Source organism: Hippopotamus amphibius, chromosome 1 (genome assembly GCF_030028045.1).
Source record: "Hippopotamus amphibius kiboko isolate mHipAmp2 chromosome 1, mHipAmp2.hap2, whole genome shotgun sequence".
In the NCBI taxonomy this organism is placed as follows: Eukaryota; Metazoa; Chordata; class Mammalia; order Artiodactyla; family Hippopotamidae; genus Hippopotamus; species Hippopotamus amphibius.
Genome location: NC_080186.1, coordinates 141,914,289 through 141,938,925, shown reverse-complemented (window position 1 = coordinate 141,938,925; position 24,637 = coordinate 141,914,289). Strand labels below are relative to the sequence as shown.

Here is a 24,637-nt window from a genome sequence, read left to right as displayed (position 1 = left end):
ATGAGAAAAGGTCTAGATGGCACTGCTTAAGTCTTTGCCCCTGTTATTAAATTGCAGTAGAAAGAATTGTAACATTCCTTATGCAAACACATGATTATGTTGCATGAGTTTTCAATTCTGAAAATGCATTTCATACCTACTAGCAGTCATGTACAATATATATATATACAGATTGAGATCAAAGATTTCATTTAGACTGTGCATTTTAGAGTCAGAATTTGCCTATGAATTTCACAAAGATGAAAAACACCTTAATTGCTGGCTATCTGGGTGTTTTATTACCAAAAGAAAAACTATACATATATGTATAAACTGATAGTAATACCATATCAGAATTGCCAAGACACACTTTTGTGGTCCTTAAATTTAACCACTGGATATCAAGATGACTGGTCTTTTTGAAGACTTAAAGATCTAGCACCCCTCCTGGCCCTCCCCCAATTTGGTGACTAAAATCCAATTCAACTGCAATAAAAATATAGTTTAAGAATAAATTCTATATCTACTGTTATCTCTGGGCAGGATGAGTCAGTTTTTTCTACCTACATGGTTATTGAATGCCAATATATGGATTTTGCTCTAGGGCTTCTGTTCCAAGATCCCATCTTCTCCTTTTCCCTAGATTCTTCTCATCACAGCGGGCAGAAATGAATCCCTGGTCATATGCTTTTGAGGCTCAGGTTGTGAAGCTGCTTCTGTGCACTTTGATCTAGATTTCTCTGTTGACTTCCCTGGACGTCAAAATTTTGTTGTAACCATAAATGACAATATCAAGGATTTTTATGGCTTTTATGATAATTGCAAATAAGAGCCCACTTTTACACTGGGGCTCTGAGTTGTCTCTAGAAAAACCTTTCGAGAATGGCATTTTGGAGTTGTGCACCTGAGTTATCAATATGCTCCTTCCTGATATATGCTACTCAAACTTTAACCCCTAGTGACAAGGGGGCAGGCACTTTTATTAGCGTGATGTCCCAAAATGATGGCCCAGGGGAAAGTGTGTCCCTGGAGAAACTTGAGGAATCTCTGCTTTGAGCCCAGGGGCAGCATGAAGGTTGATTCTGCCCAAAAATCATACTCAGAGGTGTTCAAGTGTGTAATCAAAAAAAGAAGGGCCAGAGTTCCCTATGCTGGTGAAAAAAAATACCATCCCATGTGGGAGGAGGGGCAAATTCAGAAAGCTGGATGCTAAACCCTTTTTTTTTTTTTTTTCTCTGTTAGTGGGACTAGAAGGGCAGCAGGATTCCATCATATTGCAAGCTGCTGAATCATCAGGGAAAGAAAACACATTTTATCCACAGGCAGATAGTGGCCTTGGCCACTATGCACAATTAGGGATGTTACTCTGAAAAGAAGTGTTTATTTTTTAAATAGAAATAGTAAAGTCATCCTCCAAGAAAAAGATCAATCAAATCAAAGGACAAATGAGCAGTTCACTATTTTCTCTGAGAAAGGCAAAATACGAACCTCACATTGATAGAAATAAAATATATTAGCTTATTCTCTTTCCTGTCTGACATATGAATGCATATATCCAGTTAGTATAGAAAGAAGCACAATGACATAATTTAAAAATTGAATAAAAACAATACATCGTGCCTGCCTATGTTATATATTTTTCTGCAGTATCAACTGAGGCTCATAACATTCACTGTGTTAATGTTATTCTATTTTCCATGACTTTTCCTATTTTCTTTGATTAGGCAGATTACAACATACGCAATGAAAGCACCCTTAAAAATCAAACCCAACAAACCTACAAACTAATTCTACTTGTGCACGTAATCTCTGAAGTATTGTGGGCTATGAAAGATACAAAGGTGAATTTCATTGCACATAAGGAAATACAGTTCTCTCAAAAGCTCTCCAAAGCCTTACTTTGTCTCTTAAGAATATAATCAGAATTTCAAAAGCAAGAAAAGTTGGAAGAGACCATTAATCCTCTAAAGAAATGAACAAATCCTTCTTTTGAAATACCCTATTAAATTCAGAAATAAACTGTAGGAAAATGTTGCAGAGACAGCTGACACTCTCTGAGAAAAGCATCCTAACTGCTAGCTCTGCCTGTGCTTTATATTCATATATTGGAATGACTCCCAGTGTAACCTAAGATGCTTCTACTTCCACTAACTTTTGTATTTTGGGCTTGTTTTTTGATTAGATAAACTATAGAAACCTCTTTAGGTATGCTGGCAAAAGCCTGTGAGGTTGGAGGAAAAAGTCTCTCTCACTCTACCTTTTGCCACTGAACGCAGTAATGTATGGACCAGATGCTGCAAGGGGCTGACAAGGGTCATGCTGCTCGCTTGCTTAAACTTTGTTACAACAGTCGTTTCTGGAGTTTCCACTCTGCTCTGGGTTATTAACTCTTATTTTAACCACCTTGGAAATAGCCTTTTAGGAAAATTTCTTTGGCCTCCACACATGATCATGTTCAGAGGTCTCCCGTCTCTAAACGTCAAAATGGGAGATGTCGGAGTTGATTTCCATGCTCAAGCAAACAGAGCCTGGCCAAACTGGTTTCCTGAGTCTCTGCCTTGACTCTCCCTCTCCTGTTTGAACTACACGAGAACCTTCTAGAATCCAGTGGGAATTAACTTCCCATGGCACCGTTATCACCTTAATAAGACAGGCATAGACCATCTTCAGTTAGCACGCTTGCATGGCATGGCAGATCACATGCCAACCTCAGGAACGAAGATGGGGAGTATCTGGGTATGACCGCTTCTCAGTGAAATGACTGATGATGCTACTAAGCCTTTTAGAATATCTTCTAAATCACTGCCCTCCGCAGAGGCTGTGTACTAAGCAGGTAAAGTGGAACACTCAGACTCAGTCTGGCCAGCATGTGTACAAATCACTTGCATTTTAACTGGAAAACCACAAGGACCTTAGTGTATTCATGACTTAGCAGAAGCAACCCAAATGGTATGAAATGGACCACAGGATAGGCCAGCAACTAAGGTATTTTAGCATCACTTTTGTCCTGGAGTGATGTGTTTTCCAAGTTCTACGTCAGGCTGTACAACTGGTTTGAGGAGGAATCTAGTCCTTGCTTCCCATGGGAGGCTATGTTTTAGTTCACATAATAAAGCCAATAGACGATGTTGAAGAAGGAAAAAACCACTGGAAAGAATATGCGGGACCACCGATCTATGGCATTCACATCAGTCAAGTCGGGGATGGTGATTTTCAGTTGGGAGGCACGTCTCCGCAGGCGGCTCTTCTTCTGTGCCACGTGCCGTTCCAGAGCATTTCGGCCAAAACTGTGCCTGGGCAACCCGGCTTTCCGATACTGGATGCTGGAGGCATCATAGGCCAGCATTGTGCTCCTGGGGTCTCCAAGTCCCATCACAGCCTCAGAGGTGGCCATTTCATTTTTTATCTCAAGAGTGCTCAGTAAGATGTTCTCATGGGGGTCCATCTGGAAAGGAGAAGAATCAAACAAGACTTTCAAAATAATAAGCTTTATTGGTGACCATTACATAAGGCACTATGATATATCATTTAGAAATTTATCACAGTGGTTAAGAAAACTGGCTTTGCAATGACATGATCTAAATTTGAATTGTGGCTCTGCCACTGTAAACTATGTGAGTTTCAGCTTCATCTATTAAATGGTATAATAATCCAATCCTAGAGGATGGCTGCAATGACATAAAGGTATAGTAGATTATTGCTAGTACCATTTTCATTATTTCCACTTAGAGCATGCAGAGAAATGGAAAGCATACCCTCCTTAAAGAATTTATAGTCTTGATTACAAATACCTAAAAAATTAAACTGAACTAGGTATGAAATGGTATTAGAGGATTAATTACTGAATTGTCCTCACAATAAAAGCCTAACTACAGATGAATTCGTGATAAAACTGGAACTAAAAACAGTAGGTAACATATATTAAGCACCTGATATATATGCCAGAAACATTTTTGTATAACTTCACCGAATGGATGCTTTTTAATGCCCAGTTACAAAATGTCACCTTAAATTTTCAGTATCAATATAAATAGGGTAAGGGAAGGATTTTGAACAATAAAAATGCAGGCAACATGTGACTTGCCAACATGCAAGAGAATTCAGAACAACAAAGAACTTGAAAATAACAGCTGACCAGACTGTGGGTAGTGGAGGGGTGAATGGGGTGAGGAACTGACTTGCAAGGGAAGAGAAGCAGGCAGGATTTAAGAGTTAGCCCAGAGTTGCCTGTACTGAGTTGAATTCTGGGCCCAGAGGGTAGAATTAAGGTGGTTGTGTAGATAGGGTGACCCTTTTTTCTCTTGGATTATTTCTTCTTGGCAAAACTAAAAGTAAAGGATGAATACTGACATGATTCCCCCAAATTAAATGATTATGTAGTGTTTTTTCTTCTGTTAAGAAGGGAATATTTGCGTGTCTTTTTTTTTTGAGGCCTCCATAGCTATAGATAATAAAGCTTAACTGCAACAAGCTATTATTAATAATGTATTTATTTTGGTGAAAACTCAGAATATCTGTTGCCAATAATTTTTAAAAAATTTTTAAAATCAATTTTTGTGTATTTTATTTTGTTTCCAGTTTTACTGAGAAATAACTGACATATACAACTGTATAATTTTAAGGCACAGAGGATGATGGGTTGATTTAGATATATTGTGAAATGATTACCTTAAAGGTTAAGCTAACATCTGTCTCTTCATATAGATACAATACAAAAAAAAAAAAAAAGGAAAAAACTTGTGATGAGAACTCAGGATTTACTCTCTTAACAACCTTCCTACATATCATGCAGCTATGTTAGATGTAGTCATCATATTGTACAGTACATCCATAGTAACTATTTATCTTATAACTAAAAGTTTGTACCTAGGTGTCTGGAACATAGCAGATGCTCAAGAAATAAATGCTGATTGAATGGAATTAATTTTGTGACACTTAGTATCTCACTTAACATCTTTGTGCTTCATCAGTAAGATGGATTTAATTTGGCAACACCATTCTGAAGACTGGAACTGCATGGGACTACCTCTTGAGTTCCTTTTCTGCTCTAAGGCTTCTGCCTCTATTCATACAGGGCTCTTGCTAGAGCAGCAGGCTCAGGCACCTGAGATCTGGAAACAATATTTCCCATGGTGCCCTGGACCACTTATATGACAGATGCCTCATTTCTAAGCACGAGAAGGGAATTTAGTGAGTAGTATCTAGTAGCCAAGACTAAGCATTTTACATATCGACTTTTCAGTTTCCCAACAGTCCTGTGGGATCAGCACAGATCTCGCACTCAGAAAATAAGGCACAGAGAGGTTAAGAAACATAACACAAGTTCACCCAGGGAATAGGTGGCAGAGTAGGACTGTAATCCGGTCTCTTTCACGGTGCCATGCTAAGGCACAGCCACAGCCCCAAACCCCTACAGCACACTACAGCTCATAAAAGAAAAAGGTCTCAGTGCATGGTAGGGGCAGTCTCACTTGGAGGCATGTAAAATTTCCTTAATGAAGGGGTAGATAAGAGTGTCTTGACTGATATACATCACTAAAGATGAGAGCTAATGTAAAGTCCTGGTAACTATAACACTTTCAAGTACGTAAACATCTGTGGTTTGAATGTTCATCAGCCCCACTAGCAGGAACTCTGTTTAAGGAACCACGACTTCCCCATTCTTCATTTCTGTGCTTCTGGTGTGGCTGTAGCCAATCAGAGCAATTCTGACACAGTGATTGTTTCAGTGATGGACACATGCCCATTTCAGAACCAATGGCATATCGTGAGCCTGCAGACGGGCATGCCAGAATAAAGACTCTCAAACCCTTCCACTGGATTTGTACCCAAAAGTATGTGGCCCTGAATCTACTGAATCTTTTGAGACGCTTCAACTGCAAGAGGAGATCCTAACCTGAAAAGGAGCCAACACAGGGAGACAAGGAGACTCCATGACCTGATGACACTGTGTCTGCATCTGGACACACCTGACTTGCTCATGCTAAGCAAGATAATTCTCTCTCTCTCATGCGCGCGTGTGTGCTTAAGCCAGCATGAGTTGGGTTTTCTATTACTTGAGACCCAAAAATCTTTAACCGAGATACAATTCTTCTTGTTTATGGGTCTCAGCAACCCCATAACATAGGCAGGGCAGGAAACACATTAGAGACCTTCCACCTACAATAAGAACTTTTCACAATTCAGATTGAGTTTAACGAACTCAGAGTCATACGACCTTCAGTATGCAGAACAGTGTTGGGTTTCAACCCTTCTGGCAGGGACCAAAAGCATCCAGCAGCTGCTGGGTTTGGTGCCTAGCTGGTTAACTGGCTGCATTTTCCTTTCTCCCCCTTGTCTTATTATTCCTTCCCCTTCAAAGGATGTGAATAGTATTAGGAGCTAAGGGCAAGGGGAAAGCCTTTTTCATCTGTGTTTCAACAGGCTCTTTTATATGTATCTCAAATGGTAGAAAGGGAAAGCCTTTTTCATTTATTATGCTGAGCTTGTAATAGTAAACTATCTGTAGAGTTTATTTACTTTTAATCACCTGTATCATTTAAATAAGAGAGAAATAACTTTTAAATTATGAATGTGAACTTGAGCAACTATTATCCTTCCTTTTTTCCCCCTTTGAAATATTTGTTTTTGGAAGGTGATTGCTGATGTGAGGGTTTTTTTGAGGGACATACCTACTGAACCATTGCAGAATAGACTGTATTTCCATTTTACAGGGCAGGGAACTGAAGTCCAGAAAAACGAAGTGAGTTAATTAAAATCTTACTACTAGTAAGTAATAAAACAGTGTAATAATTCCTGTCTGTGGATGATTATCTCAATGCAATAATATTCCATGCTGCCTCCAGCATCTCCTAAAATCAGCCAAGGAAGCCTGACTCAGGTAGTGGTGTGCTGGGTGGTATCGTCTATTTTAGTGGCTCCCAAACTTTAATGTGCATCAGAATTCCCTGGCAAGCCTTGTTAAAACACAGATCTCTGGGCCCCACTCCCAGGATTCCTCAGTTAGTAAGTCTGTGATGAGACCCAATGATATGCATTTCTAAAAAGTTCCCAGGTGATGCTGGGGCCGGGGTTCACATCTGGAAAACTACTGGTCTGTTGGACAGCAGCAGAAGGGCAGGACTAAATAAAGCAGCAGCAGCGGCCTTGAAGAACAATGAAAAGGCTGAAGTTCTAACACCTGTCCACACCATCCAGCTGAAAAGCAGTTTTCACAGAGAGAGAACACATGTAATGTCCATTTATTATTTACTAGAGACAGGCATTGTGTTAGAGGCTTTACACAAAGTCTTTACACAAAAGGTTAATATTTAATCTTCTAAAAATTTTTTTTAAATTTTTTATACAATTTTGAAAGGTTACTTTCCATTTATAGTTATTCCAAAATATCAGCTATATTCCCTGTGTTTTACAATACATCTTGAACCTATCTTAGACCCAGTACTTTGTACCTTCCACTCTCCCATCCCTATCTTGCTCCTCCTCTCCCTCCCCACTGGTAACTACTAGTTTGTTCTCTGTAGTTTGCTCCTTTTTTATTATATTCACCAGTTTGCTGTATTTTTGAGATTCCACATATAAGTGATATCAAACAGTATTTGTCTTTCTCTAACTTATTTCACTTGGCATCATGCCCTCCAAGTCCGTCCATGTTGCTGTAAATGGCAATTTTCATTCCTTTTTTTTACTGCTGAGTAGTGTTCCACTGTGTGATCTTCACGTTCATCTGCTGAGGGACACAGGTTGTTTCCGTATCTTGGCTACTGTAAATAATGCTGCTATGAACACGCATGGCCTGTATCTTTTTAAATTAGTGTTTTTGTTTTTTTGTTTTTTTGGATATATATATCCAGGAATGGAATTGCTGGGTTGTAATATTTAATCTTGACAGCAACATATGAGGGAGTTATTATTATTACTAATAGTCTCATTTTAAGAATAAGGAGATCAAAAATTAGAGATAGTTAGTGATTTGCTCAGAGCTGTAGTTAACAAGCAGGACAGCCGGCACTTACTCTGCTTATTCCAAGGTTCCTGCTCCTAAGGAAGAAACTATCCAATTGCATATCTTGTCGCTTTCTTTGATTATAAGTTCTTTCTTGGAATGCCTTCTCAGTATCAGGCTGTATTTAGGTGATGAAATTTCAGAAAATGGAAGGAATAGCAAATGTCACAGGAATTTAGCTAATCTTTTTTTAAAAATGGGTCTCTACCCCGCTCTTTCCAGACTTGCCCAGGTGGCCTTCCTAATTGCCTTTCTCTTCACTTGAGCAGTGGAGACACAGGAGAAACCATTCAACTGACCCTTTTTTTGGTTAGAACTTTAAGGAGAGAGAGTTCCTCTTTAACTTATCAGAAAGACCAGGGAGCAATCTCTATTGCCCTGGAAAGCATAACAAAATACAGATCAATTTTTTGGTCTTGCAATTTTCACCTACTTAAACAGCCATGAGAATATTGTTGATGGTAATTAACACAAGAGAGAGAAGGAAACCAAAAGTACCAAGGGAAACAGATGAAAGAGACTAGTGAATAAACTATCATTCTCTGTAGAAAAACTGCCTTTGCAAGAAGCTCGCTGCAGGCCTTGCTTTCCTCCAAGGGTCTACACGACTTGTTTTCTACAACTGACTTTTAACTCACAAGTGTCCATTCCTGACACAAATGTTTTTGGAGAGACCCTATTAAGCAGGCCGATGCCAATTAAAAAAAAAAAAAAAGTCTTCTGTTCCCCATTTAACAATCTGCTCTTGAAATTATGCTTTAACTGGAATTATTGTGCTTATCAATCAAGAATGAAATGCTGAAATCTGGGGAAATAGACTGATTTATTTGCACCATCATTCTGTACCCTCCTACAAATGATCCTCCGTGAACGAGGGCAGTTTTCCCATGGATTGTTCAGCTGTTCTGTTAGGTAGAGGGATGGACTTCCTTTGCAGACTGACCCATGCACTGATGGTTCTAACAAGAGCAAGTTCATGTTAAATATTTGGATTAAGAGGTTTTCTTTTCCTTCTTCCCATTCCCCATCCCAACATCCTTCTCCAAAAAGAAAAGAAACACATTTGGTTAACAGAGTTCCATTTTGCTTGAAAGATATTGCATTAAACAATGAAGAGCGGACCTTATTTTTACATAATAAATAGCTAGTTCCAGGACTGATTTTAGGTTTGCTGCTTCTTTTCCTGAAACTTTTCCAGTGATAGGTATATGCTCTGGAGAGATGCCCTTGTCCTGTCGTCTTATATAGAGAAACAAATTGCATCTCTCGGTGACCCAGCAGTATCACACGCTTATCTTGGGAAGGGACATTGAGGCTATTTTAAATCTCAGTTCACCACTCATATCACCCAGAGAAGAGTGAAAAATTGCAAAAAAAAAAAAAAAAAAAAATCCAAGAAATCCTAACTCTGCAATTTTCAATTACTGTGACTAGTGTGTGGGTAAGGAGACCTTGCTTTATCGTCCATGAAATGACACTGTGCCCCGAGTAACTTTAAATGCTAAGGCAATGAACTGTTAACCACCTGGGAATATCCCAAACACTCTTTCCAAGGGAAAAACACTCCGAAACTACCTAGCATGCACTCAGCATTCTAAGAGGTAAAAGCAAGTTTACCCAACTAGAATATGACATGGAGATTCTAGGAGGGCAAGAGAAGGCCAACATCTTTGACTTTTTGAATCCCTCTACCGAAGTAAATGGAGAAATAGGAACCAGATATGGAGTTTAGAACTGGAATATAAATAGTAGGAGAATACTGCTGAAATACCAGGTAGTTGCAGAAGGATGGGCATTTTTAATAAAAGGTAGTAGAAAAATAAAAGGGCTGAGATTATTTTACCTCTTTTTTTGCTTCTGTGAGGCTACTGTAAATGTTTCACAACCATATTATACAAGGACTTAGTACTTACCAGCATTCTGTAAATAACCCTTCCTACCAAAATCCCAAAGTTCATAGGTAGTTAAGTGGTAAAACAATAATTTAAATTTACGTTTGCAAATTCAAACCTTGTACTTTTTCTACAAAATATTTTCACTATGGGGTAAAATACTTATCAAGTGGACACTGGTGGCGTTAAGGTATGAGCAACTTAGCTGTCGTTTCGGTTTTCAATTTTTAAACTCTCATGGGTAGATCATGTGAGTACACATCTTGAGCTTTCCTTAGTGGGCTGACTCCTTGTTAAGGAATCACATGAATGCATTTGTTCTTATGGATCAGTCACCAGTGTGGCTCTATAGCTGTCATAGTGTGGAAAGATTCGGCTTCGGGCACACACCAAAACAGTCCATCTGCACAAGTGGATAAACCAAGTGAGCTTGGTGAGGTTTTAAGTTATCATTTCAAGAGACAGTGAAGCCTTTAGAGGAAGTAAGAGGTAGACCTCAGGAGCAGAAAGAAAAGAGTAAGGCTCTTCTCTCCAAAGAATCCCAGAAGAGAAGGCTTTTATAAAAGTTATGACTAATACAGGGTCATGATAAAAAGATGCTCAACAAGGCTGGGCTGCCCGTGGACTGAAGCTCCCACTCTTTTTGGTCCCCTCCTATGGGTCCCTGCCCCTTCCAACACTCACAGCAGAGTGGAAAGAACACCGACTCTGCAGATGAGAGCCAGTTCTAATCCTGGTGGACACTGGGCCTCGGGGTTCTTCTTCTAGAAACTCGAGATGAATTTAGGGAAGTCTTTGCGAACTCCTTCCAGCAGGGTCAGTCCTTTTGATACAATCTCACTTGTTGCCCGCAGGATGGCAACCATGGGCAGGGCCTGTATCCTGTTGCTTTTGTGTCCCTAATGCTGACCACTGCAGTTGATACAAAATGAGCACTGAGAATAAAACTTGCTAAATTGAATTACTGAGAGGGTGAGACTAAGTCCAGGATCACGCGTTGAAATCCGGCTAGGAAGATCATATACAAACGTAAAGTAGGTGTAATAGAGAATAGGAAGGGGTTGGCCCTGTAGTTAACTAGACTATAAAAATACTGAAGGACACTGAAATTCAAATGTTTAAAGATCATTGCAGTGGTCAAAATCACAACTAAGGGCTCAGCCCACAGGCTGCTGCATCAAATTGCTTTCAGATTTAATTTATTAAAAGTTTGCCTTTCAGTTCCATTTAATCTATAATTACCAACTGCTTTAACTGCTTTTTAAAAAATGATATGGCATAAAACAGGAATAATGAATAAGGAAAATCCACCCAGCAAAAACCCTGAGTCTTGGCGCACCCTTGCAAACGGTGATCTTGATAAGGGCTAGTGTGCCTTCCTAACCCTGTGAGGCCTTGCCGCTGCAAATTCTGCAGTATTTCTTCGTGCTGGAGCTTAAGGAGTCTTCCTGATGTTTGTGGTTTAATCTCTTCCATTCCTTTTATTACTTTCTAGTTATGTGTTCATTTGTGCGGAGTTCACTGAGAATGATACATAAATCGGAGATCACTGATTTTTAAAATAATAATTGGATGGAAATAGAAGGATGAATGTTAAATGTGGGGGAAAGGAGAGTACACTTTTTTTTTTAAGCATCTGCTGGGGAGGCTGCTTTATTAATATTATTACTTTTGGCTACATCCCGTGGCTTGCGGTATCTTAGTTCCCTGACCCAGGGATTGAACCCAGGCCCACGGCAGTGAAACCCCCGAGTCTTAACCACTGGACCGCCAGGGTATTCCCAACAGTACATTTGAATTGCTATATTTAATAATATAAAGCACACAATAAAATACATGATGAACTGAATACTTTTAGAAGGTTCACAGAATTCTTTTTGAGTTCCACCTCTTAATTTAACCAAGTATAAGCCACTACTTGAAATAAAGTTGAAAGCCAGGAGTCACTGGAATTGTATGGAAAAAAAAAATAAAAGATTGGGATCATATTGAAATCCCCGGAAGGAGGAAAAAGTGAAGGAAACTGTATTAACAATCTATCATTTTAATGGACATTTCTTTCTTCCAAAGAAGGAACTCGCTTGAGATTATTACTGATCCTCAGGATGTGTGGAATGGAGCCGGGTTTGACAATGAACTCACCGAGACCCAAAGTCCTCTTTTCACACATTTCAGAGGCAGATGTGAGAATCTGCATACTCAATTCTGATAACTCAAAGAAGTTTTAACACCTGGGAGCTTACATCCTGAGAGGTAAAGGCTTGTTCTAGTTCAATTTTCATCTGAATTACTGACTCAAGTCCCAAGCTAGAGAGAGATGATTGATCTAATCTTATCATTAGCTGGTTCATACATCTCAGAGCATTATGTATGATGACTTGCTAGAGATTTTTATACACACCCTGTAACTAGTAATTCACAATTTCCCAATCCATTTTCAAGTAATACCATAGAGGACATCTGTTTTGATTTCTTTCCGCAAGGCTGGAAGCATTCTAGTCAAGTGTTTCCAGTGCACAGGGGTAGAGGGAGGGGAATTACGGGTCAACGTTAGCAGAAGAGGAGCCCCATTTTCCGCTGGGGCTTCCAGAGGGTCAAGGATGATGACAATGGACATCACCAAGAGGGAAAAGGGGTGTCTTTTCCAGCCACACACCCTTCCTCTTCATAATCTTCTAAAACCCAGGACAGTGAGCAATAAATGTGGTAGGTGATTAGGTCAAATTTCAAGACTTACTGGCAGGTCATGACTGACTTGAAGGTTGTGATCCAAATCATCCCAGGTCACTGGGAGACTCATGGCTTCCTCTTGGCCCTGGGTTTTGAAAGTGACCTCAACCTTGTCCCATGAGCGAATGAGGATAGGTTTGGACATACAAAACCTCCCACTGCCTCAGCTCTGGGCCAGAGGGAAATTACAATCTGCTTCTAGCTTTTAGCTAGGAAGCAAAGAAGTCAAGGTTTGGTTTCTGTCCTCCTTAGACAAAGTGCTAACGTTCTAATGCATCTAAGAGTCTGATAGTTCCTTTACCCTGGAAGATACTGACTCAAAAACAGAATTATCCTACAGACTTCAAAAACCCCATCTAGAGTATAATCAGTTCCACTCACATGTATCAGAGACACCCCTTCCACAGAATCTTACCCACTGCCTCTTATTGTTTTTTATTTAATTTGGCTAAGAACAGAAAGCTGATCTAATGCAGACCATATGGGCAGGATTCCTGTGAACAGGTAACAAAAGGGTAACAAAAAGAAGCAGCACGTTCAACTTTACAGAGATGCAGGAACACAGCCAGTGACCTTTGTTTCTATGGATTTGGAATTTTGTTTGGCTCTTGAATGGCAGGGGGCATGATGGTGTTGCCAAAATGGATCTCTTAAACAGAAACAGGCTGATGGGGAGCATGCATGGATTCACACTGATTACTGAATCCTGTGAGTGGGAGTTTAGACACACGTTTACTCCTAACCAGCGCTGGATCTAGTAGTTATGCTTTTTAAAAAAAATGCACTGGTGCAAAGGTACTCAGCAGTGATTTAAAAAACTGATATAATTATGATAACTTAAAGTGTATCCTTGTAAGTATGTACCCACTGTATACAACAAAGGCAAAATAAATGATGCTAAGAGCTGTATGATTATAGAACAAATGTCTTTACAACAAATAGGAACAGCAAATATCTACTTAGAACAAAGGTATTTATAAGCACCAGACAATTTCTTAACAGAACATTACTGACACTAAATAATATGTAGCTGTCTGAATAGGACCAAAGAATTTCTAACATTTGCTTCATCAGATAATTGGGTAAAGGAGGGTCCCTATTCATCCTTCCTTACTTTTATGCATCTTGCAGACCTCAGTTCAAATGTCCCTTCCATCGAGGAGTCTTCCTTGGTCATACCTCAGTCTCTCAGGTCCTCTGACATACACTCTCATAGTAATAGAGACACTTCCATCACTGCCCTTATTTACATTTGTAATTATACATTATTTCTATAGTTTTTGTTTAAAGCGCATCTTCCTTTTAAAATGTGGTCTCTGTGAGGGCGAGGATCATGTCTGGTAGGGACTCAAGAAGTATCTGTTGAATTGGCCGATAATCCCATTAGGCAGTATTGAGTGGGCCTGTATATTACCTTCCAGGTACAGTTATGCGCACCCTACAGGGATTAGTGCATCTTTTCCTCACCACAATCTTTTGAGGTAGGTGCTCTGATTAACTCTCACTTCACAGATGTGCAGGCTCAGTCACCCGCTGAAAGTATCACAATGAGTAAATAAGGGATTGAGATTTGAATCTGGACAGTCTTATCTCAAAGTCATCACACTTAAGATTGATGCTACACTAGGAACCATTATATGTCCCTTTGAAAGAGTGAAATTCCTTCTTGTTTTGAGGAGAAGACATTTAGGAAATATGTACCTGCACCATGGAAGTGAAGGAGCAGTGACAAGAACAGGGCAGGGGCAGTGGGTGGGTCAGAGAAGGTGGCCTGAGCACAGAGAGGAGGAGGAGGAAGGGAGGCAGCCGGGGGCCTTCATAAGGGTGGGGCCGGAGGGAACACAGGCCTCATCCCCGAGGAAAGGAAGTGGGAAAGTAGAGGGAAGCCCCCTAGGTCTACGCAAGATTCTATGCAGTAGGTACCAAGATAAACAACTGGAGGGATCTTACCTTTTCCCTCTGGACTGTTCTTTCTAGCTTTGGTGTGACTGCATTTTAGGAAGAGCCACTTTGTGAAATAAGAGGTTAGATTTTTAAAATAAACTACCACAAATATCCAAACTCTTTACGTCTAGGCTGTAGGAACTCTCAGGATAAACCTGTAAGCATTCACTTTTATTTGGGCTGAGGTGACAGGGGGCTCTGAAGCCAGGCTCCTTGGGTCAAAAGCAAACTCCTTGAGTTAAAGGCGAAGTCACAAAGCTATGGAATCTGGGACAAGATACTTAACCTTTCTGAGCCTCGGTTTTCTCAACTGTAAAAAAGGTAAAGCAGTGTCTGCCTTATTGGGTTGTTGTGAGGATTAAATGAGATAATTCATTTAAAGCACCTAAAACAATGTCCTGTTTGAAAAACACAAGGAATAGTAACTTTCATTATTATGAAAGTAAGCAGGGGAAGGAACTGAACTTGTGCTATCTCATGATCAGGAGGAGCTGGGTAAGGTAAACTAGTTCCCAAGTTAAACAGCCTTGGAAGTGGTGACAGAGGGTGACACACAGCAGTTGCTCCATCACCCTTAACAAGACACATGAATGCATCGATACAGTTGTGCTTTTCTTTGCTACAGCCTGCTGGCACAGAGTTTCCTGTGTGAATCTCGTAGTTCCAGTCTCCCAGGAAAATATCTAAAAGTTGAGACCTCACTATTCATAGACCTGAGAAAACAAACTGTGAATAATATTTCTTCCTAACGCTTAATTTGGAGACTATTTGGTTCTTTAGCCTTATAGTGGGCAGAGGCAAGAGGTAACTCAAAAGTTCCACTTTGTTATTTGCCAACAGGATCAGTTGTGGAAGGGAGAGCTTTGCACTCATCAGCATAACTAAGTCTTCAGATTTATTTCCAGCTTCATGTATTTATGGGAAACAACTCTCTCTTTCTCCAAATTAAATGCAACTACAAAGACAGTTTCATTATGATAATGATATGAAATTACATTCTGAAGGTCCTCTTTGTACACAGCATTTTAAATTTCAGTGTAGTTAAGAACATCTATATAAGTAATAAGTCTTAAAGATATGAGTTTTGGAATCAGCTTTGAATTCCAGCTTCTCTACTGATTAGCTGTGTGACCTGGGGCAAGTTCCATAGCTTAGCTGAGCCTCGGTTCCCTCATCTTTAAAATGAAGTTACATCACCTCGTCTTTATTTTATTTTTTTCGATAGGCATACTTAAACATTGTTTTTTCAGTTTCCTCTGACATACTTTCACTGCATATTCTGCAACTCTCTACTCACATCACCTTGTCTTTAAAATGAAGTTACAACATATGAAGGTTTGTTTAAAGATTGCAGTAAGATATCTAAGGAACTGACCATCATTTGTTACACACAATCAGGTGTGTAACAAAAGGCATCCACTGCTATGATACTCAAAACTTTAAAATTCCACATGTGGCAGAGGAGATATAAATTCACTTAATTATATAGGCAGATAAAGCTAATTCTTTATATTTCCCCATTAGCCCCTTGCAGTGGGTGTTGTAGTTGAATCTGTCCTATCCCTTGTAACAAGAGACTGTTCCCCTGTTCTGGGTGTGGGCCTGATTGCTCTAAACCAGTCTTGGTATTTCCCTCCCATTGCTAGGGACTGGTTCAGGTATGGGACACCTAAGTCAACCAAGCTAATGAAAAAGCTAATGTTGGAGGCTTTGGATTTAAAAAAAAAAAAAGATCCCCATCTCCCCTCTGGATATAAATGAGGAAACAAGGAGCCTTATTGTTCCTGGCAGCCCAGAACAAGAAGATTGCGCTGACAAGATTTTGGAGGGCTGGCTTGATACCTCTCTCAATCTCTCTTGCTCTCTCCCCCTTCTGCCTTCCCTCTCTGCACCATGCCTCTATGCATGCTTTGCACAGACCAGATACATTAAAGTGGGTAGAAAATCAAAAAGGCCTCATTAGTAAAATAAAAAATAGTAATTTTTTTATCATTCCAGATAAAATTCAACCTAGGACAATGGTAAGTGCATGTATTATATGTATGTGTGTATATACATATGTACTATTTTTTTTTTACTTTTCCAAAGTCGATAACCTATGAGAAAAGTTTAATATTATCCTCAGCAATTTTAAAAAACATGCCCTCTATTTAAGTCACTTATGTTTTCTCAAATAGCTTTCATATCTTTTATCTCATTGCCTTCCACAACATCAGAATAAACCTGAAAGATGGGGCAAGGACGTCCTCATCTCATGGATAATGAAACTAAGGCCCAGAGAAATTCTTTCCCCAAAGTTGCACAACTTGTCAGAAGTTAAGCTAGGCTGAGGGTCCTGGCTTCTTGAATCCAAATTGGACTCCGTGGCTTTTTTTTGCCTATTATAGAACTAATGAAACATTTTAAAACAGCTTCACATGATATCTGTGATTAAAATATGCAGCTCAGAGAGAGAAATCTAGGTTTACATTCCAGCTTGTGTTAGTCCCAGTTCTACTACTAACTGCTAATATGACCCTGGGCAAGTCATTGACATTTCTGGATTTCAGTTTCTGCATATAAAAATAAGACATCACAAGAAAAAAATGTAACTATGTAGGGTGATGGATATTAACTGGACTTACTGTGGTGATCATTTTGTAATATATACAAACACAGAATCATTATATTGTGCACCTGAAACTAATATAATGTTATGCGAAACATACCCCAATAAAAACAAAACAAACAAAACCCAAAAACTTAGGGACTAAAAAACGTGAGAAATCTTCAACAGCAACTAAACATCCATCAGTGATTCTAGGTTCTGCTCTTGGTTCCATTATTAGCTGGTTGTGGGTTTACCTCTCCTGACCTCCATCTCCTCATGTGTAAAAGAAAGAGTGTAGACCAAATGCCACTTGAATTCCCCTAAACACAAAAATCTGTGATTACAAGTAAACGTATTATCCTCCACAATTATCTAAGAATCAGTGATCTAACTGAAAATAGATGAAGAGTTGCTTATCCATTTAAAAAAAAAAAAAGGGAAAAAAGGATATTCATGGAGAATAACAACACTGAATTTTCATATCGTTGAACCTAAATTAGTAAGTCACAAGGCCAGATCTAAAACTACAAATTAAGACAGGGTCAGGGTCCTAGGGTCAAAGGTCAAGTTTAAATAAAAAATTACTTTTGTTGAAAAAAATGTTGTAAAAATGCAACTACAAGTAAAAGGAAGTACTAATTTAAAAAAAAAAAAAAGGAGAGAATTTTTTGAGGTGAGTTTTCCTATTCTTGAGCCTGTGAGAGGCTCGAAGAATTGACTTGCTGCTCCCAAAGTCAATTACAGAATCCTTAGCCTAATTCTCAAGACAGCAGTCATTAATCGTTCAAGTCTGGTACTCAGGGTGTAACTCATTTGCCTTTCCTAGGTGAGGTCCTTGCTATTCAGTGTGGTCCAGAGATCGCAGCTCTGGCATCAGCAGGAGTCTGTTAGAAATGTAGACTCCGAAGCCCCACCCTAGACTTACTAAATAAGAATTTGTCCTTTAACAGTTGCGTAGGTAGCTTTTATGCACGTTAAAGATTGAGAGGCACTGAGTTAGATCATGTCTTAGATCCCTTACAGTTCTCAATGTCAAAGACTGCAGAATCTTACAAAAAAAAAAAAAAAAAGGTAATTTTTCCAGGAAGCTTGGGTAGCTCTCCACGTGTGTTAAATGGAGTCTTCATTCTCTGTACAGTAAAGGGGTGCAGGACGTAATTGATAATGTTTTTTGAGCTCCCCTTTCAGAATTAATTCAATTAATCACAACCAAGTACCGACTAAACCCTCAGGGGGAGACTGAGCTGGAGAGGAACCATGACAACCACCTCAGCTCGGCATCCTTGTACAGCTGTGGTCTGATGGCTTCTGTGCATTTAGCCAATTACACGGTGAATTACCCCAGTGAGAATTTGCCAAATGTACCATCCACCCTCACAATCCAACTCTCATTAGGAGAACTGCTGTTATTATGACACCACCTTGTCAAACATCTCTCTCTTCCATCTTAACACCAAATGACCCTTGGCTCTGAGATTTGCAGATGATGGTGAACAATGAAAGTGACTGAACTTCACAAAATACAGGCTGCAGGCTCAGTTGAGAAAAGAAGAAAATTATGAGTTTGCGGAAATAGGAAAGAACATCAAGCCCAGCTGCCAATCTCGATGCTCCGCTAAAAAATAAACTCTCAGCTGGACTCCAAGTCAAATCCTGAAAATGCTCAAAAACAAAACAAAACAAAACAAAACAAAAAGATGTGGGTTGAAATTTCAGATTTGCTCCTTATGAGCTGTGTAGCTGAATATGCTACTTCTCTCTGGGCCTCAGCTTTTGTCTTAGTTGAATTTTAGAGGATTATAAGAGTACCTGGTATATCAGTAAGCTTCAAACTTTCATGAGCATCAGAATCATCTGGAGAGCTGGCTACAATTTAAATTCTCAGGCCGCCACAATTTCTGATTTGGTAAATGCAGGGGTGGGGCTGGGGATCTGCATTTCTTAGAGTGTTAGTGATTTCCTATTGTGGAATGATGACCTCCTATAAAATGCTACTGTGGGACAGTGGGTGGCAAGGGATAATTTAAGTAGAGCACGAGTAAGCTCTTGGTAAATGTCAGCTTTGAAAAGACATTATTAGTAGTTCAAGGAGGGGGGAACGTTTTCCAATGGACCAGAATGGTTTTCTGTTTACTAACATTTCTCAGAGTGCTTTGCTGGAACAATGTGAGAGACGGAGGAAGGCTGCAGGTCAAAGGATCATGTATTGTCAAATCAAGGCATGAAAGGCAGTGCTGCACAATGGGCAGGTTATGCTCAAGAACCAGAGCCTTTGTTATTAAAATTCTGTGTGTCCTTGGACCAGTCACTTCCCCTCTCTGGGTATCGGTTTTATCATTTATAAAATGAGAAAATCCTTTAATATTCTTTCAAGGATTGAATTATTCTTGTTCTACCATAGCCGCGTAAAACCTGCCTGGGAGAAAGAGCTCTTTGCTCCCTTTTCTGAGATGGAATGTTCCTTGCACGCTGGGAAGCTCTTCCTGAGTGTGCACCTGAAGGTGACATCTCCCTCCTCTGGAACGTGGCAGCATGGACCATCTGTGCCATGTTCTATTCTTTCTGAAGAATATTACAGGGACAGTGGATGCTCGCAGCAGACTAAGAGAGTACAGGGCTTCTGAATTTAGAAACATCTTACGAACTTGGAAATGTCAGAGTTATGTGCTTGTGATCCCTTTCACAGTGGACATCAGCATCATCGTTACTGCCCATCGGACGCTTACGACCAGCCGAGTACTTTCCATGTTCCTCCTGCAGTCCTTAAAACCATCTTTTGAGGGTAGAACTGCAAGCCCCATTTTACAAATGAGGAAACTGAGGCTCAGAGGGAGTTTTTCCATGCTCACGCAGCTAAAGAGTGACAGTCCTGGGGCCGGAACTCACAGCGTGTCTCCAATCCAAAATCAAGTATAAGTGATTAGGCTAGGTCTGCCTGTGCTCTTAACCGTCAGGCTACTCTCCAGGAGCACTACTTTGCTAAGTACTTGCTGATCAACACATTTTGTGAAGTTCTTCCAAATCTGTTTCTTGTGAGAAAGTGAATGTTATGTTGCAGTTGCCTACCACGAGGGGAGCAAAGTGTAGCCGAAAGCCATGGCTTTGACTGCAGGGGGCCAACACTTGAAACTGCGGAACTAAAAAAATCCCCTGGTCCTGGGCTGAGGATGGGCCGAGGACATTTGCAGTGCTCTGAAGCAGGATTCACTGTTGAGGACTTGTTACTGCCATGCACTCTCAGGGGCCAGCAGGCTTGGCCTCTACAGCTCAGAGGTGCTTCCCTCCCTGTGGGCAGCCACAGCAGGCATCCTGTGACTCCGTGGAGAAAGCCGGCTATGGTGCCCTTGAAGCCATGCAGCTTCTAGAAATGTTCTGCTGCAGAAGCTAGCAGGAGTGTTGAGAGGCAAAGAGACAGCTTGTTTATTGCTGGGGGAGTTTTCAAGATTATGTCAGGGTCCATTTTGGTTATGTCTCCCTGGGTGCCCTTTGCCAAAATTAAACAAGCATCAAGCAATCCTGCAAACCTCTTTGCAGCAGAGGCCGTAAAAAATTCCTAATTTCTTTACGAACACAGGGTTGCTGGAGGTACTGTACTTGTTTTGTTTTCTTTTTTCACAAAATAATTTAATATTTATAGAGAGATGATTAATACAAATTTAATGCCAGTGCTTGATTCCCCAAGCTGCCAATGGAACACTCAGTTTTTTTCTTTCTTTCTATTTCTCAACAGTTCATAATCTTTCCAAAGTTTTCTCCTTAATAACTGCATTCATGAAACTAGGATTGTTACTTTATTTCCAAGAATCTGAGATTTTTATCAGCTATAAAATACACCACCATTTATCAGCAGGTATTTATAAAGGAGAAAATAAATTAAATGCTTATAGTATATTTAAGTACCATACTAACTTCAGGTGCTTTAATAAGTGAATCTTTGCCTTAAAAATTGAAAATGAGTGCACGTTGCTCCTGAAAGACTATTAATAACTCACTGCAAAGTGGGTTTAATTTTGGTACTGATATAACAACATGGTAATGCATGTTACTGGCACCCTATTTCAAATTCTAGAATGAGACTGAGCGCCCAAAGAGACAAAGTATTACTGCAAGCCCCATTTTACAAATGAGGAAACTGAGGCTCAGAGACAGGCTTTCAGTTGCTCTGAAAAACTAAAGTGGTACATATGAACTTTTTATGCTGTTTATTAACTTTTGTTTCGTTGTGACTTGGGTATTCTGACAGAATAAGCTGTATTTCCAAAATTTATTTTTTGGGGGTAATGATCCCCATTCTAGGAAAATGCCTAATGAAGGGAAATGAGTCATAGTAAGTTTCTGCCTCCTTGCAGGACAGGGGATGACCAGGTTCACTGAATCAGAAGGAACTCACAGAGAAACTCATCATGTAGTAGCAACGAATGTGGCGGGAAGACTCAAAGGGCTTTGGTCCCGGGAATTTTTTCACTGATGATGACTTCCCAGGTGTCTGTTACATTTCCTCATCTATAAAATGGGGATTATATCTACCCTCTATATTTCCAGTGATTTCTGAGATAATTAAATAAGGTATCAGAGGAAGCACATTGAAAAAGTACAAACACCACACTGAGACACAGTATTATTATCATCTAATGGACCTGCCTGGTTGGTTATTTACTACTTACTTTACAGCTTACTATTTAATTTACATCCTAATTTATTCAATATAAGAAGTGTATCTTTTTAGATGAGTCATTTGTAGGATAGGAGTTGGATCTAAATTACTTTTAGTTGTTCCTAATAAAACTGTTTTATCATATTTCTTTTAATCAATATTTTTCATATTGTCTTCAAAAGGAAACTTGTTAAAGAAAGTGGTTTTTAACCACAGGGTATGATGTGTATTGTGGGCAAGTGTGTGTAAATTTTAAATTAGCAAGCAATTGCTTGTAATGGAAATAAATGATAGTAGGTTTAGTTCAAAGTAGGCCATGGGACTAATGAATTTTAGGCCAGAATGTTTCCTAAACATTCTAGAAGTATATGATTTTAAGGTTGTTGAGATCTTGGAGATCACATCCTTATTTTATAAGACAGGTCGACATCTCTGATATTACAGATATGGCTTCAGTGTCCGAGTTGAAACTTGAATCGAGTCCCCTGAGGTTCAGTATACTGAGCTGTTAGAAAATTAACATTTTTTTGATGGAGAACTATATCTGCAGGCAGCTGTGAGCACTGTTGTTACAGGTACATGCAAGCTTGGAAAAAATATGTGAGGTCTCTTTGTCTAACTGTATCAGTGGAATCTTGAATCTCTGGTGACAACATCGACAAGAAAGCTGGACAGCATGGGTGTGGCTGCTCCCAGAGCAGAGCAGTTACTGTGTAGTCTAGACCATTCTCTCCCTTTCTTTCTCTCTTTTCCCCTCTTTTCCTGACAGCAATTATTATTAGACTATAATATAAGCAATAATAATTAGAAAGGAGTATGAGCTATTTATATGTAATCACCTTGGGTTATTCTGATTAAGTAATACATGAAGCATTGGGAAAAGTAGGAGTTGTGTTGTGTGTGGTGTGTGTATGTATGGGTGTGGAAGTATGATAAGTGTGTGTGCATGAGAGAGAGAGAGAGGGAGAGAGAGAATGTAATAAACGATCATAGGGTCATACCGGCAAATAAGATGGGAATATGTATACATACACACACAGACACTTCCTTAAATTTTAAAAGTAATACATGCTCATTGTAACAGTTTAAACACTACAGAAATATATAAAGTGAAAAACAGAAGTCTTCCTACTATCCCATCCTTCAAATGTAGCCATTAGGAAAACAAATTTAAAAAACAAAATTATGCAATAATGCTTGTGTTATTAGTTTCATGCCTGGAAAAATATGAAGTTGACCATTATCTTGTACAACTGATAACATTTTACTCAGGATGGATTAAATGTAAAACATGAGACAATGAATTAAGCATAAAAAGGAAAAATTTCAGGAAAATTTAGAAGACCACATGTCTAACCTAGAGTTTCAATAGGAATTTTTATCCATTCCAGAAAACTCAGAAATTATGAAAGTACAAATAATTAGACAATACAAAAATTAAAAACATTATGGCATCAATGAGTTATATTTTTCTGTCAATTATCTTAGTTTTATCTTTGCTAATCTGTTTTTGTTTTCTATTTCTCCTAGGGTCAGTTTTGCTAATTTATAATATCTAAGGATGTCATGTATTTTAACCATGAGAGCATGGGAAAAATACCTGCAATGTAACATACTCATAAATGGTTAATTGTTTATTATACTTAGAACTCTAGAAACCGAAAACAAAGAAAAATGGATAAGAATAATCACAGGAAGCCAACTCAAACAGCACATAAATATATGAAAAGTTACTCAGTTGTCCAAGAAATGTGAGAAATACAGGTTAAAATAAGATAGACCCATAATAAATTGTAAAGAGCAATCAGTAATCAATATTGCTGAAGGGAAAGTGAGAAAGGATTTGTTCATATCGAAGCACAAAGAGACGTAAGAGATACATTAAAAATTATTACAAAACGTTGTTTTTTTCCCTCAGGGAACAGAGTGAGATTCAGATGGTTTTTACTTTCTGTTTTTAAGTATTATGTAAATGAAAATAATCATGTGCTTTAAAAATGTAATCAAAAGAATATTAAAAAATTTTTCATTATGCAAAGAGAAGGTTTACCTGATAAGAATGGTGAGAGAGAAAGAAAAGCATAGACGTTAAACATTTTTATAAGGTCAAATATACTATTAATTCTTTTCTGGATTCTGGATTTTCTGCCTTGCTTTACCTTATATATGTTTATTAAAATGTTTATATGTGATTTTCTGCCTTTTCCTTTTTAAAAAAAATTAGATCTTTGATGTATCTAGAATTTAATCTGGAGGAAGGAGTGGGTTAGTTATATGGTACTATATTTAAATATTCCCAAATGGTCATCCAGTTGTCATTTCTCTTTATTAAATAATTCACATGTCCACAAGACATGAAATGATATTTTTATTAAGAACTTAATTTTATTATATTTCTAAGTCAGCTTCTACTCTATTTAGAGAGCACTGATTTAATACTATACTACATTAATCACTGGTTTTATAATTTATTTAAACTTCTAGTAGAGCTATTCTTTTCTTACTATTTTTCATTTTCCTGATTTTTTCCTATGATTTTTGTCCTTTTAAACAAACTTTAGAATTAGTTTCTAATTTCTAAAACAAACCACTAAAAAAAATGAAACCCCAAAATGAAGCCCATTAAGATTACACTAAACTCATAGAATATTTTAGAAAGAACCAATTCCTTTAAAAGGTTATCTTTAAAAAAAATAAGGTTTTTTTTAAACAAAGGTTTCTCTCATTAAAAACATTACTGGTAAAAGGACTCTATTCTTCCTTTCCATTATATTTTTATTATTGTTTATACATTCTTTACACAGAAAAGCTATGAAAGCTTCCCGAACTTCTCATATGATTTT

The 24,637-nt window shown here is 38.7% G+C and overlaps 1 protein-coding gene across 3 annotated transcripts in view; it reads right to left on the bottom strand.

Moving 5' to 3' along the window:
• Nucleotides 1-3,076: 3,076 nt before the first annotated feature.
• The window catches only part of GABRB2 (gamma-aminobutyric acid type A receptor subunit beta2), a 246,355-nt gene continuing 224,794 nt past the window's right edge, over nt 3,077-24,637 (bottom strand). For 2 of the 3 annotated variants that reach the window (XM_057747516.1, XM_057747538.1), the window contains one exon: nt 3,077-3,424. In XM_057747516.1, coding sequence (XP_057603499.1) covers nt 3,077-3,424 — 348 coding nt within the window. Of the gene's footprint in view, nt 3,451-24,637 lie in introns of all 3 variants that reach the window. The other variant, XM_057747527.1, reaches the window with a different exon arrangement.